Source organism: Salvelinus sp. IW2-2015, linkage group LG30 (genome assembly GCF_002910315.2).
Source record: "Salvelinus sp. IW2-2015 linkage group LG30, ASM291031v2, whole genome shotgun sequence".
Lineage (NCBI taxonomy): Eukaryota > Metazoa > Chordata > Actinopteri > Salmoniformes > Salmonidae > Salvelinus > Salvelinus sp. IW2-2015.
The window spans coordinates 4,405,462-4,421,354 of NC_036869.1; the positions used below are offsets into that span (position 1 = coordinate 4,405,462).

The window sequence follows — 15,893 nt, forward strand, 5'->3', positions numbered from 1 at the left end:
ATCGGGAGTCCCATAGGGCGGTGCACAATTGGCCAGCGTCGTCCTGGTTTGGGAAGGTTTGGCTGGCGTAGGCCGTCATTGTAAAATAAAAAATTCGTTTTTAACTAACTTGCCTATAAGGTTACATTTAAAAAAAACGGTTGTTATCTCTCCAAAAAATGATTGACAGGGGCTGTTTTTTGAAGGGGTATTACTACAAACTACTGAGTGAAATGAAAGTTGTCTAAAATCGAAGTGACAGAAAGAGACTAGAAAGATGAACACGACGATGAAAACTACTGTAAAATGCAAATCCTTTGAGATCCATATCTTTGTGTTTTTATGGTAAGGGGCATCTAAGTTTATATTTTAAGACCTTTGGGATCCACATTTACAATAAATAAGGTGTTATTTCCTTGGACAGAAAAGGCACCACATAACAGGAATGAACGACCTATATTTGCAGTCTTGCTTTGCTTCAACTGCATTGGCAACTTTACTGACTGACAATATCAACTTTTAAAATAAAATAAAATCAAATCAAATTGTATTTGTCACATACACATGGTTAGCAGATGTTAATGCGAGTGTAGCGAAATGCTTGTGCTTCTAGTTTCAACAATGCAGTAATAACACGAGTAATCTAACCTAACAATTCCACAATTACTACCTTTTACACACAAGTGTAAAGGGATAAAGAATATGTACATAAAGATATTGAATGAGTGATGGTACAGAAGGCATAGGCAAGATGCAGTAGATGGTATAGAGTACAGTATATACATATGAGATGAGTAATGTAGGGTATATAAACATAAAGTGGATAGTTTAAAGTTGGCTAGTGATACATGTATTACATCAAGATGACAAGAATGCAGTAGATGTATAGAGTACAGTATATACATATACATATGAGATGAGTAATGTAGGGTATGTAAACTTTATTTTAAGTGGCATTGTTTAAAGTGGCTAGTGATATATTTTTACATACATTTCCATCAATTCCATTATTAAAGTGGCTGGAGTTGAGTCAGTATTTGGCAGCAGCCACTAAATGTAGTGGTGGCTGTTTAACAGTCTGATGGCCTTGAGATAAAAGCTGTTTTTCAGTCTCTCGGTCCCTGCTTTGATGCACCTGTACTAACCTCGCCTTCTGGATGATAGCGGAGTGAACAGGCAGTGGCTCGGGTGGTTGTGTCCTTGATGATCTTTATGGCCTTCCTGTGACATCGGGTGGTGTAGTGTCCTGGAGGCAGGTAGTTTGCCCCCGGTGATGCGTTGTGCAGACCTCACTAACCTTTGGAGAGCCTTACGGTTGTGGGCGGAGCAGTTGCCGTACCAGCGGTGATACAGCCTGACAGGATGCTCTCGATTGTGCATCTGTAGAAGTTTGTGAGTGCTTTTGGTGACAAGCCGAATTTTTTCAGCCTCCTGAGGTTGAAGAGGCGCTGCTGCGCCTTCTTCACCACGCTGTCTTTGTGGGTGGACCAATTCAGTTTGTCCATGATGTGTACGCCGAGGAACTTAAAACATTACTACCCTCTCCATCCACCTGTCCCGTCGATGTGGATAGGGGGTGCTCCCTTCTGCTGTTTCCTGAAGTCCACAATCATCTTCCTTTGTTTTGTTGACGTTGAGTGTGAGGTTATTTTCCTGACACCACACTCCGAGGGCCCTCACCTCCTCCCTGTAGGCCGTCTCGTCGTTTGTTTGTAATCAAGCCTACCACTGTAGTGTCGTCCGCATACTTGATGATTGAGTTGGAGGCGTGCATGGCCACGCAGTCGTGGGTGAACAGGGAGTACAGGAGAGGGCTGAGAACGCCACCTTGTGGGGGCCCAGTGTTGAGGATCAGCGGGGTGGAGATGTTGTTACCTACCCTCACACCTGGGGGCGGCCCGTCAGGAAGTCCAGTACCCAGTTGCACAGGGCGGGGTCGAGACCCAGGGTCTCGAGCTTAATGACGAGTTTGGAGGGTACTATGGTGTTAAATGCTGAGCGTAGTCGATGAACAGACATTCTCACATAGGATATTCATCTTGTCCAAGGGTTTAGGCGTGTGCAGTGTGGTTGCGATTGCGTCGTCTGTGGACCTATTGGGTCGGTAAGCAAATGTGAGTGGGTCTAGGGTGTCAGGTAGGGTGGAGGTGATATGGTCCTTGACTAGTCTCTCAAAGCACTTCATGATGACGGAAGTGAGTGCCTACAGGGCGGTAGTCGTTTAGCTCAGTTACCTTAGCTTTCTTGGGAACAGGAACAATGTGTGGCCATCTTGAAGCATGTGAGAACAGCAGACTGGATATAGGATTTATTGAATATGTCCGTAACACCACCAGCCAGCTGGTCTGCACATGCTCTGAGGACGCGGCTGGGAATGCCGTCTGGCCTGCAGCCTTGCGAGGGTTAACACGTTCAAATGTTTTACTCACCTCGGCTGCAGTGAAGGAGGTTCGGTAGCGGGCCGTGTCAGTGGCACTGTATTGTCCTCAAAGCGAGCAAAAAAGTTATTTAGTCTGTCTGGAGCAAGACATTCTGGTCCGCGACAGGGCTGTGTTTCTTTTTGTAATCCGTGATTGACTGTAGACCCTGCCACATACCTCTTGTGTTCTGAGCTTTGAATTCGATTCTACTTTGTCTCTATATGGCACTTAGCTTGTTTGATTGCCTTGCGGAGGGAATAGCTACACTGTTTGTATTCGGTCATGTTTCCGTCACCTTGCCCTGGTAAAAGCAGTGGTTCGCGCTTTCAGTTTCGTGCGAATGCTGCATCAATCTACGGTTTCTGGTTTGGGAATGTTTTAATCTTGCTGTGGGTATTAGTCACTGAATCAAATCATCAATCAATTTTATTTTATATAGCCCTTCGTACATCAGCTGATATCTCAAGTGCTGTACAGACACCCAGCTAAAACCCCAAAACAGCTAGCTAATGCAGGTGTAGAGACCCAACGTCAGTCTAAGCGAAAAAATCTCCTAGAAATGGCCATAAACCTAGAAGAAACTCTAGAACAGGAACCGGCTTGATATAGAGGGACGGTGGCCAGTCCTACTTCTGGCTGTGCCGGTGAGCCATTCATACAAGAACTATGCCAAGATGTTATCAAAAAAATGTATCTATAAGCGACAATGCATGGTCTAAATAAATAATTCATGAAATAATTTTCAGTTGGCTTTTCATACCGATATCAGAGTTGCAAAACAACAGGTTCTGGACAGGTGCGGTTCCAAATACCGCAGGCAGAACAGCTGAAACTGGAAGATAGCAGCAAGGCCAGGCTGTACTGGGACCCGAACAAGGAGTCAACCACGGGCGCTATGTCCCGCGATGGTCCTAGGCCCAGGCCCCGGAGAGAAGAAACGAAGAAAGGAGAAAATTACGGAGAGAGCAACTTTTTCAAAAATTTCCTATAAACATGACAAGCATGATCAAATAATAATCAGGAATAAATCTCAGTTGCTTTCATAGCCGATCATTTAGAGTTGAAAAACACGCAGGTCTGGGACAAGGTAGGGTTCCATAACCGCAGCGCAAACAGTTGAAACTGGATCAATAGCTGCAGGGCCAGGCGGACTGGGCGACAGCAAGGGCACACGGCCGGTCAGCTCCGACGTATGGTCCTTAGGGCTCAGGTCCTCAGGGGCGGGGGGTGAGTGAGAAAGAAAAAGAGAGAAGGAGAAAATTTCAGAGAGACAGTCCAACTATTTCAAAATGATTATAAATGACAAGCATGGTCAAATAATAATCAGAATAAATCTTCAGTCTTGGCTTCTACATTCATAGGTTGAAAAGAGTCATTGACAGGTAGGGTTCCGGAACCACCAGCAAACAGTTGAAACTGGCGAATAGCAGAAAAAAAAAACAAACGGCCAGCAGGACTGGGGGACCAGCAAGGTGTCATCATGCCGGTAGTCCCGACGTATGGCTAGGGCTCAGGTTTCAGAGAGAAAGATGAGAACGAGAGAATTAGAGAGAGCATACTTATAAAATTCACACAGGGACACTGATAAGACAGGAGAAGTACTCCAGGTAACCAACTGACCCTAGCCCCCCGACACAAACTCACTGAGCATAAATACTGTGAGGCTAGACAGGAGCGGTAGGAGACACTTGTGGCCCCATCGAAGAAACCCCCGGACAGGGCCAAATAGGAAGGATATAACCCCACCCCACTTTGCCAAAGCACAGCCCCCGCACCACTAGAGCGGTAATCCTCAACCACCAACTTACAATCTGAGACAAGGCGAGTATAGGCCCACAAAGTCTCCACCACAGCACAAACCAAGGGGGGCGCCAACACTGATGCACTTTTCTAATGAACTCGCTCACCGAAATCAGCGTATATTCGTCAATGTTGTGTTGGACGCAATGCGGAACATATCCCAATCCACGTGATCGAAGCAGTCTTGTGAAGCGTGGTATCAGATTGGTCGGACCAGCGTTGAACAGACCTCAGCGCTGGGAAACTTCTTTGGGTATTAGTTTCTGTTATGTAGGGCTGAAGCAACAAAATGGAGTCGTGGTCAGCTTTTCCGAAAGGAGGGCGGGGGAGGGCCTTATATGCGTCGCGGAAGTTAGAATAACAATGATCTAGGGTTTTACCAGCCCTGGTAGCACAATCGATATGCTGATAGAATTTAGGGAGTTTTGTTTTCAGATTAGCCTTGTTAAAATCCCCAGCTACGATGAATGCACCCTCAGGGTGTGTGGTTTCTAGTTTACATAGAGTCAGATAAAGTTCGTTCAGGGCCATCGATGTGTCTGCTTGGGGGGGAATATATACGGCTGTGATTATAATCGAAGAGAATTCCCTCGGTAGATAATGTGGTCGACATTTGATTGTGAGGAATTCTAAGTAAGGTGAACAGAATGACTTGAGTTCCTGTATGTTGTTATGATCACACCACGTCTCGTTAATCATAAGGCATACCCCCCCGCCCCTCTTCTTACCAGAAAGATGTTTGTTTCTGTCGGCGCGATGCYTGAAGAAACCAGCTGGCTGCACCGACTCCGTTAGCGTCTCTCGAGTGAGCCATGTTTCCGTGAAGCAAAGAACGTTACAGTCTCTGATGTCCTTCTGGAATGCTACCCTTGCTCGGATTTCATCAACCTTGTTGTCAAGAGACTGGACATTGGCGAGTAGTATGCTAGGGAGTGGAGCGCGGTGTGCCCTTCTCCGGAGCCTGACCAGAAGACCGCTTCGTTTGCCCCTTTTACGGCATCGTTGTTTAGGGTCGCCGGCTGGGATCAGATCCATTGTACTGGGTGGAAGGCAAAACACAGGATCCGCTTCGGGAGAGTCATATTCCTGGTCGTAATGATAGTGAGTTGACGTTGCTCTTATATTCAGTAGTTCCTCKCGACTGTATGTAATGAAACCTAAGATTACCTGGGGTAACAATGTAAGAAATAACACGTCAAAAAACTAAACACTGCATAGTTTCCTAGGAACGCGAAGCGAGGCGGCCATCTCTGTCGGCGCCGGAAGTATACGTGATGATGATTCTAAAATGTCAATTTGTATATTGCCATTGAAGAATGGCAGGCTATTCTTATGGGGATTATTAATATAGGTAAATCCCATCCACGCTCTGCTCTGGGTCAATCGATAGTCACGTTGCTTTGCTGTTCCACGTAGCATGTATGGCAGCTGACCAGCCGATATGCATTCACAGAGGATTCAAACAGAGATCTGCTACATACTAGTGAAACTATTCGTCTATTCAACTGTCAACTATCTATAAAACGATTCCCAACGTGCAATGTATGAGTACTTTATCTGCTATTTGTTAACAATTGAATACGGATTTAGTTAATTTACCTATATGTCTCTGAGTATTTCCATACCCATTCTCCTGGCTTCCTGTACTTTGCTGGTTTCTTCCCCTTTTTCATAGCCTGTTAAAATGAATAACACATCAACAATGCATATATTGTGATACCGTCACTTGCTGAAGTAAATATAGGTTTATAATCGTTTGTCTAACAACAGAAAATAACAATTACAACGAATTCTCAGTTCGAGTTGTGATCTACCATACAGCTGTTAAATGTATCATCCGCTATTGTCCCAGGAAATCCACTTAACTTGTTTTGAGGAGGGATTTAAAATGTCATGTTATCTGATTGGTGCAAAAGGATTGCAATTTAAAAATATATGCATCTCATTGGCTCATTCACTTTCAATTGGAAATCCATGAAGGTGGGCTCAGTGCACTAGCGCTTGTAACGTTTCACTACTCTTGTCTTCTGGCATGCAAATGAGTTGCCATGTGTGCACTTTGAGGAAAACCAGACTTTGATAAACAATATTCCCCATATTTTATACGCCATTTTTTATAACAAAATTAATGACTAACTCCAAAAGCGTTAAACTGTGCGCCGCGTCACAGCACATCACAGCACCCCCCCCCCCCCCCCCCCCCCCCCCCCCCCCCCCAGCACCGCCTACAAACTATTGCTCCTCCCTCCTCAATCAAAATAATGTTGAGGTTTAAAACTGGGACTGCAGCTTTCTCCTCGACAGCATGTCGGGCTGGACTTTACAGCAGAGGCTCGAGGGAGAAACGTCTAGTTCAATTCTAGCAAGGTACGGTTGAATGCATCACATTTAAAAAATGGGTGACAGAAACGATAGAGTCCCCATGATGACACGCAGAACAAGGAGAACCACCATCTGCGTTACGCCGGCGGGTGCCAATTTTAAACAAGCCAACGGCAGCGCAGGGGAAAAAACTTCAAGCCAACCGAGCCACAGCAGCCGGAAAGTGAAGGAGGAAAAACGGGTGCACGAGCCGGTCACTACACCACGCAAGGAGAGGAGCAAAACCAGCGAAAGATTTAGGTAAGACAAGATGTCTTTAATTTACAGCTGTCACTCATCGTTTGTTAGAATTATATTTTTGTCATTTAGTAGACGCTCTTATCCAGAGAAATGTACAGGAGCAATTGGGGTTTAGTGTTTTGTTCAAGGGCACATCGACAGATTTTTCAACTTGGTGGCTTAGGAATTCGAACCAGCAACCTTTTGGTTACTGACCCAATGCTCTTAACCGCAAAGCTACATGCCGCCCTGAAATGTTTGCTAAACTTTAGGTGCAGGCTACTCATAATACAAGCTACAGGTAGGTAGGTACAAGCTACAGGTTCCTCATAATATAGGTCGAAAGGACTAATCTTTCATAGGTTCACTTACTTCATGTATGATGTATGATCTCTTTGCTTACATGTTTGCAAGAAATCTAGGCCAAATGTCCATAGGTTACCTTTGCAGATCAGGTAACTAGTTAAGCTGCAGTACATTTTAAATGTGCCTGACGAGTGCAACTGTGGCTGTACACTTCAGTGATCCTCAACCCTGGGCTTGTTTTGTGTAGGCCTATCACTTCCACTGCGAGGTGTCTTTTGGTTTCGCAATACCAAACAAACCCCCTTTACTCCAGTTTTCACAACCAGTGTCCTTGGCCTTCTGGGAATTTCCAAAGTCCTAACAAAGTTTACTATCCCAAAGTACAAAGTGCAATATCCAGTGTTTTGGGAAATTCAATCTCAGATATAAACCTACTGCCAGGAAATATGATGCAATGAATTCTGAACATTATAATTTCCCCCCTAAAGCAATGTCAATTCTATAATCAACTATATGATCGCCATAGACCTGTTTTTAGCCTCATTTAAAAAGTATTTATATTTTGAGACCATTCGTGATGTCTTCTGCTTCTGCCCCCCCCCCCATTTTTATGTAACCTTTATTTAACTAGGCAAGTCGGTGAAGAACAAATTCTAAATTACAATGACGGTCTACCCCCCCCCATTGTGTGCCGCCCTATGGGACTCCCAATCACGGCCGAATGTGATACAGCCTGGATTCTAACCAGGGACTGTAGTGACTGCGCCACCCGGTTGCCCGCATATTAGGTTGGAGTAGAGGGTTGCCGCTGTGCACCGTCCAATGAGCAGTTTTTTATTATTTTTTATTGAACTGAAGTTAATTAGTTGTATCTAATACTGTATCTTTATTACTGTCTCTTCAGCTGCCATGTCCTCCAGGAGTCCCTGCTCAGCTCAGCTAGTGGTTACAGTAACTATAGAGGCATCCTCAACTGGTGTGTGGTCATGCTGGTAGGTGCTAGCCTGACTTATTTTTTTTTGTAAGATTTGATCATTAATAATTATACTAAGCTATGTGGATTTGTTTTAAGAAATTCATACCAAGGATAATTTTGATTGAAGTATCAAAAAAATATCAACATTTATAATTTTTCGCCTTACTGCTATAGTGGGCTCGAAGTTTCGTCACAAATCACCTAGCAACCGCACCATGTTGGAAGGCAAGTCAGTCTGTTGGATGGCTGGCTATTTTTTGCTACCACAGGAAACTTCGGGAAGATTGCCTATTTAGTTTTTCTAAGGACCCAGAAAATGGAGGCAGTGGGAGAACCTATTAAAGTAAGTAAATATTTTTTGAAAATTATGTATTGCTAGCTAGCTAGAGTTTGCTACAGAAACTCAGTATGCAGGCTAACTCAAATGAGCTGATAACGTAAAGTTCGCTAGTTAACATTAGCTGGCTATACAGCATGTAAAGTTAGTTAAGTGAATTAAATATCACCAGCTAGCTATCTTGATGTATGTATCGTTGTAACTCCAAATGCATTTGTTGTTAGATACCTAGATAACAGCCATGGAAGAGGGTGAAAGGATTAGTTCGCAGTTCCAGCTGTCAGAAGGGAGAGTAGACTACTCTGGATAGGGAAGGTGACATTGTGAAAATATTCTCCAGTTCCAGTCCCTAGCGAGAAACTGAGGCCAGAGATAAGGTAACATAATATTCAGTGCTGTTTAATTTGAGTATAATGCAGCCTGTTTCCTTTGATGTTTTCTGTCCTCAGAGAGCTGTCAAACCCTGTCTACAGATGAAGAGGTCCCAAGAGAATAAGGGTACATCCTTGTATACCATGAATTATACTGTATGTGTTAGAGGTCGACCGATTATGATTTTTCGATACCGATAACGATTATTGGAGGACAAAAAAAGCCGATACCGATTAATCGGCCGATTTATAAAAAATGTATATTTTTTWAAAATATATATATATATCATACACATTTTTGTAATAATGACAATTGCAACAATACTGAATGAACAATGAACACTTTTATTTTAACTTAATATAATACATAAATAAATACACACACAGCTCTGAAGTGACAATGATACTGAAGAGTCTGCTTAGGAGACAAATACTCTCAACTGTTTGAATAAAAATAGAGTTTAAGTTACCAGTGATGAATTTTGAAAACAAAAACTTTCATTTCTATATGCAGGAAATCCTATTTTAATAATGGGCATGGTAAGAATTGACAACCAAAGTGCGAGTCATAATTCCCATGACACCTAGCAAAATCTGAAAAGCGTTCCTTCATTTATTCCATAGGATATTTTTAGATTAACTTAAAATAAGGTCTGTGTTTCGTGTAGGCTTACATCACCGTGCCAATTTTATAACTGTGTAGATATCCATAGGACAAGGTAACTGATCAATATTGGCTAAATATAAGCGAAGATACATTTTTTTGTAGAGTGGATTTATGAAAATATGTTGACAAACGTTACCTTATCCTAGTGAGATTTACATGGGTATCAAAACGTCGAGGCGGTTTAAGCCTGCACGAAACACAGACCTTATTTGAAGTAGATCAAGACATTCTCTATGGAAGACATGAACGGTAAAATAACGAAGGAACCCCTTTCAAGTTCAGCCGCAAGTTATTACAGGAATTATAACGCGTCGACTATTTCTCTCTAAACCATATACCTTTGACTAATCCGGAAACTATCACCTCGAAAACAAAACGTTTATTCCGTTCCGTATTTTATCTAACGGGTGGCATCCATGAGTCTAAATATTCCTGTTACATTGCACAACCTTCAATGTTGTCATAATTACATAAGTTCTGGCAAATTAGTTCTCAAAGAGCCAGGCGGCCCAAACTGTTGCATATACCCTGACTCTGCGTGCAATGAACGCAAGAGAAATTACACAATTTCACCTGGTTAATATTGCCTGCTAACCTGGATTTCTTTTAGCTAAATATGCAGGTTTAAAAATATATACTTGTGTATTAATTCTAAGAAAGGCATTGATGTTTATGGTTAAGTACACATTGGAGCAATGACAGTCATTGATTTGATTGTTTTTTATAAGATAAGTTTAATGCTAGCTAGCAACTTACCTTAGCTTACTGCATTTGCTAACAGGCAGGCTCCTCGTGGAGTGCAATGCAAGATTGGTTCCCCCGAGCTGACAAGTTTAAAAATCTGTCGTTCTGCCCGTTCCTAGGCCGTCATTGAAAATAAGAATGTGATCTTAACTGACTTGCCTAGTTAAATAAAGGTGTAAAAAAAAATCGGCAAATCGGCACCCAAATATACCAATTTCCGATTGTTATGAAAACTTAATCTGCCCCGATTTAATTGGTCGACCTCTAGTATGTGTACCTATGTTGGCACATTTTGTGAACAGAAATACAGTTTTAAAGTTACACAACGTATAAACGTATTACAACTGGAGCTGGCCAACCCTGCTGGGTGTGCTGGCTTCTGTTCCAGCTCAGCACTAACACACCTGATTCAATGTATCAAACCTAATTACTTAATAATCGAGTGTGCTATTGCTGGGCTGGAACAGAAGTCTGCTCCCCTGTGGATCAGTGGAGAGAGGTTGGCCACCTCTGGTACTGACTTTTTGTTGTTCACCTGAAATTATGCTTTAGTAATAATAGCCTACTTGTTAATAAAGTGTTTAACCTTTACATATGCGTTAGTTTACTTGTACACTTTGAAATGGTTTAGATTTTTTAAAAGTTAAGTGTTTTAATTGTTAACTTAGTCACTAGTTCATCTTGAATAATAGTTATGTTGATTGATCACAATCCTGCAATAAACAGTGGAAGGCGAATCTCTCATTTGTCTGTTTCTTTGTTGTATTCTCAAATGTATTTTAGTTCACCTTTATTTAACCAGGTAGGCAAGTTGAGAACACGTTCTCATTTACAATTGCGACCTGGCCAAGATAAAGCAAAGCAGTTCGACACATACAACAACACAGAGTTACACATTGAGTAAAACAAACATACAGTCAATAATAATATAGTAGAAAAATAAGTCTATATACAATGTGAGGTGAGATAAGGGAGGTAAAGGCAAAAAAAGGCCATGGTGGCGAAGTAAATACAATATAGCAAGTAAAARATTGGAATGGTTGATTTGCAGTGGAAGAATGTGCAAAGTAGAGAGAGAAATAATGGGGTGCAAAATAAATAAATACAGTAGGGGGAGGTAGTTGTTTGGGCTAAATTATAGATGGGCTATGTACAGGTGCAGTAATCTATGAGCTGCTCTGACAGCTGGTGCTTAAAGCTAGTGAGGGAGATAATTGTTTCAGAGATTTTTGTAATTCGTTCCAGTCATTGGCAGCAGAGAACTGGAAGGAGAGGCGGCCAAAGGAAGAATTGGGTTTTGGGGGTGACCAGAGAGATATACAGTGGGGAGAACAAGTATTTGATACACTGCCGATTTTGCAGGTTTTCCTACTTACAAAGCATGTAGAGGTCTGTAATTTTTATCATAGGTACTCTTAACTATGAGAGACGGAATCTAAAAAACAAAAATCCAGAAAATCACATTGTATGATTTTTAAGTAATTAATTTGCATTTTATTGCATGACAATAGTATTTGATACATCAGAAAGCAGAACTTAATATTTGGTTACAGAAACCTTTGTTTGCAATTACAGAGATCATACGTTTCCTGTAGTTCTTGACTAGGTTTGCACACACTGCAGCAGGATTTTTGGCCCACTTCCTATAGATCTTTCTCCAGATCCTTCAGGTTTCGGGGCTGTCGCTGGGGCAATATGGACTTTCAGCTCCTCCAAAGATTTTCTATTGGGTTCAGGTCTGGAGACTGGCTAGCCACTCCAGGACTTGAGATGCTTCTTACGGAGCCCTCCTTAGTTGCATGGGCTGTGTGCTTCGTGCGTTGTCATGCTGGAAGACCCAGCCACGACCCATCTTCAATGCTCTTACTGAGGGAAGGAGGTTGTTGGCCAAGATCTCGCGATACACTGGCCCCATCCATCTCCCCTCAATACGGTGAGTCGTCCTGTCCTTTGCAGAAAAGCATCCCCCAATGAGATGTTTCCACCTCCATGCTTCACGGTTGGGATGGTGTCTGGGGTTGTACTCAATACTTCTTCTTCCTCCAAACACGGCGAGTGGAGTTAGACCAAAAAGCTCTATTTTTGTCTCATCAGACCACATGACTTCTCCCATTCCTCCTCTGGATCATCCAGATGGTCATTGGCAAACTTCAGACAGGCCTGGACATGCACTGGCTTAAGCAGGGGACTTGCGTGCGCTGCAGGATTTTAATCCATGACGGCGTAGTGTGTTACTAATGGTTTTCTTTGAGACTGTGGTCCCAGCTCTCTTCAGGTCATTGACAGGTCCTGCCGTGTAGTTTCTGGGCTGATCCTCACCTTCTCATGATCATTGATGCCCCACGAGGTGAAATCTTGCATGGAGCCCCAGACCGAGGGTGATTGACCGTCATCTTGAACTTCTTCCATTTTCTAATAATTGCGCCAACAGTTGTTTCCTTCTCACCAAGCTGCTTGCCTATTGTCCTGTAGCCCATCCCAGCTTGTGCAGGTCTACAATTTATCCCTGATGTCCTTACAACAGCTCTCTGGTCTTGGCCATTGTGGAGAGGTTGAATCTGTTTGATTGAGTTGTGTGGACAGGTGTTTTTATACAGGTAACGAGTTCAAACAGGTGCAGTTAATACAGGTAATGAGTGGAGAAAAGGAGGGCTTCTTAAAGAAAAACTAACAGGTCTGTGAGAGCCGGAATTCTTACTGGTTGGTAGGTGATCAAATACTTATGTCATGCAATAAAATGCAAATTAATTATTTAAAAATCAATAAATGTGATTTTCTGGATTTTTGTTTTTAGATTCCGTCTCTCACAGTTGAAGTGTACCTATGATAAAAATTACAGACTCTACATGCTTTGTAAGTAGGAAAACCTGCAAAATCGGCAGTGTATCAAATACTTGTTCTCCCACTGTACCTTCTGGAGCGCGTGCTACAGGTGGGTGCTGCTATGGTGACCCAGCGAGCTGAGATAAGGGGGGACTTTACCTGGCAGGGTCTTGTAGATGACCTGGAGCCAGTGGGTTTGGCGACGAGTAATGAAGCGAGGGCCAGCCAACGAGAGTGACAGGTCGCAGTGGTGGGTAGTATATGGGGCTTTGGTGACACGGATGGCACTGATAGACTGCAATCCAATTTATTGAGTAGGGTATTGGAGGTATTTTGTAAATGACATCACCGAAGTCGAGGATTGGTAGGATGGTCAGTTTTACAAGGGTATTGTTGGCAGCATGAGTGAAGGATGCTTTGTTGCGGAATAGGAAGCCAATTCTAGATTTAACTTTGGATTGGAGATGTTTAATGTGAGTCTGGAAGGAGAGTTCACAGTCTAACCAGACACCTAGGTATTTGTAGTTGTCCACATATTCTAAGTCCGAGCCGTCCAGAGTAGTGATGTTGGACAGGCGGGCAGGTGCAGGCAGCGATCGGTTGAAGAGCATGCATTTAGTTGTACTTGTATTTAAGAGCAATTGGAGGCCACGGAAGGAGAGTTGTATGGCATTGAAGCTCGCCTGGAGGGTTGTTAACAGTGTCCAAAGAAGGGCCAGAAGTATACAGAATGGTGTCGTCTGCGTAGAGGTGGATCAGAGACTCACCAGCAGCAAGAGCGACATCATTGATGTATACAGAGAAGAGAGTCGGTCCAAGAATTGAACCCTGTGGCACCCCCATAGACTGCCAGAGGCCCGGACAACAGACCCTCCGATTTGACACACTGAACTCTYTCWGAGAAGTAGTTGGTGAACCAGGTGAGGCAATCATTTGAGAAACGAAGGCTGTCGAGTCTGCCGATGAGGATGTGGTGATTGACAGAGTCGAAAGCCTTGGCCAGGTCAATGAATACGGCTTAACAGTATTGTTTCTTATCGATGGCGGTTATGATATCGTTTAGGACCTTGAGCGTGGCTCAAGTGCACCCATGACCAGCTTTGAAACCAGATTGCATAGCGGAGAAGGTATAGTGGGATTCGAAATGGTCGGTAATCTGTTTGTTGACTTGGCTTTCGAAGACCTTAGAAAGGCAGGGTAGGATAGATATAGGTCTGTAGCAGTTTGGGTCAAGAGTGTCCCCCCCTTTGAAGAGGGATGACCGCAGCTGCTTTCCAATCTTTGGGTATCTCAGACGACACGAAAGAGAGGTTGAACAGGCTAGTAATAGGGGTGGCAACAATTTCAGCAGATAATCTTAGAAAGAAAGGGTCCAGATTATCTAGCCCGGCTGATTTGTAAGGGTCCAGATTTTGCAGCTCTTTCAGAACATCAGCTGACTGGATTTGGGAGAAGGAGAAATGGGGAAGGCTTGGGCGAATAGCTGTGGGGGGTGCAGTGCTGTTGACCGGGGTAGGGGTAGCCAGATGGAAAGCATGGCCAGCCGTAGAAAAATGCTTATTGAAATTCTCAATTATAGTGGATTTGTCGGTGGTGACAGTGTTTCCTATCTTCAGTGCAGTTGGAAGCTGGGAGGAGGTGTTCTTATTCTCCATGGACTTTACAGTGTCCCAGAACTTTTTTGAATTTGTGTTGCAGGAAGCAAATTTCTGCTTGAAAAAGCTAGCCTTGGCTTTTCTAACTGCCTGTGTATATTGGTTTCTAGCTTCCCTGAAAAGTTGCATATCACGGGGGCTGTTCGATGCTAATGCAGAACGCCATAGGATGTTTTTGTGTTGCTTAAGGGCAGTCAGGTCTGGAGAGAACCAAGGGCTATATCTGTTCCTGGTTCTAAATTTCTTGAATGGGGCATGCTTATTTAAGACGGTGAGGAAGCCATTTAAAAAAAAATAACCAGGCATCCTCTACTGACGGGATGAGATCAATATCCTTCCAGGATACCCCAGCCAGGTCGATTTAGAAAGGCCTGCTCGCTGAAGTGTTTCAGGGAGCGTTTGACAGTGATGAGTGGAGGTCGTTTGACCGCTGACCCATTACGGATGCAGACAATGAGGCAGTGATCGCTGAGATCTTGGTTGAAAACAGCAGAGGTGTATTTAGAGGGCAAGTTGGTTAGGATGATATCTATGAGGGTGCCCGTGTTTACGGCTTTGGGGTGGTACGTGGTAACAGAAAATTATCTTTCTGTTCAGTCATAAGCTCTCCAATTAGTTTTATTTGATTGTTACAATTTTCAGGATATCAGACATGTGAACCCATTTTGCAGCTGATAATGGCATGCAATGCAGCCATAGGCCTACAGCAGTGATTCCCAACTCCAGTCCTTGAATACCCCCAACACATATTTTTGTTGAATCAGGCCCAACACATTTTTGTTGAATCAGGTGTGTTTGTCCTGGGCTACAATAAACTGTACTGTTGGGGTCCTCGAGGACCGGTGTTGGGAACCACTGGCCTACAGTATGATGGCATTAGCCTTATGGGCATTTGCAATGCACCCCTTGACATAGTGCATCTGAAGCAAAGAATAGCTGAGTTCACACATTGTTTACATAATGTTCAGCTATATGTTCTCAATTTTTTTTTAACAATTCCAGTGAACAATGTATATGAGGCGTATCATTATACTGGATGTTGTACATGCCTTGTGCTGACATGAAATTGTTTAGTCCAAATCCAACCCTTGTAATCTAGGTGGTGGAATGTATGGAAGTAAGAGCTTTAATCATACACACAGACACAACTACTACCAAATTCAATGCAAGATACTTTTCTCCCAGAATGTCTGAGTGGCACTTGGAGGTGCTAC

The 15,893-nt window shown here is 43.2% G+C and overlaps 1 protein-coding gene across 2 annotated transcripts in view; it reads left to right on the forward strand.

The window, feature by feature from the left end:
• Positions 1-6,454: 6,454 nt before the first annotated feature.
• Positions 6,455-15,893, forward strand: part of dgat1a (diacylglycerol O-acyltransferase 1a) — a 32,661-nt gene continuing 23,222 nt past the window's right edge. For both annotated transcript variants that reach the window (XM_023975004.2, XM_070436217.1), the window contains exons 1-2: positions 6,455-6,821; positions 8,011-8,098. In XM_023975004.2, the coding sequence (XP_023830772.1) occupies positions 6,595-6,821; positions 8,011-8,098 (315 nt within the window). In that variant the 5' untranslated portion in view covers positions 6,455-6,594. The remainder of the gene's footprint in view (positions 6,822-8,010; positions 8,099-15,893) is intronic.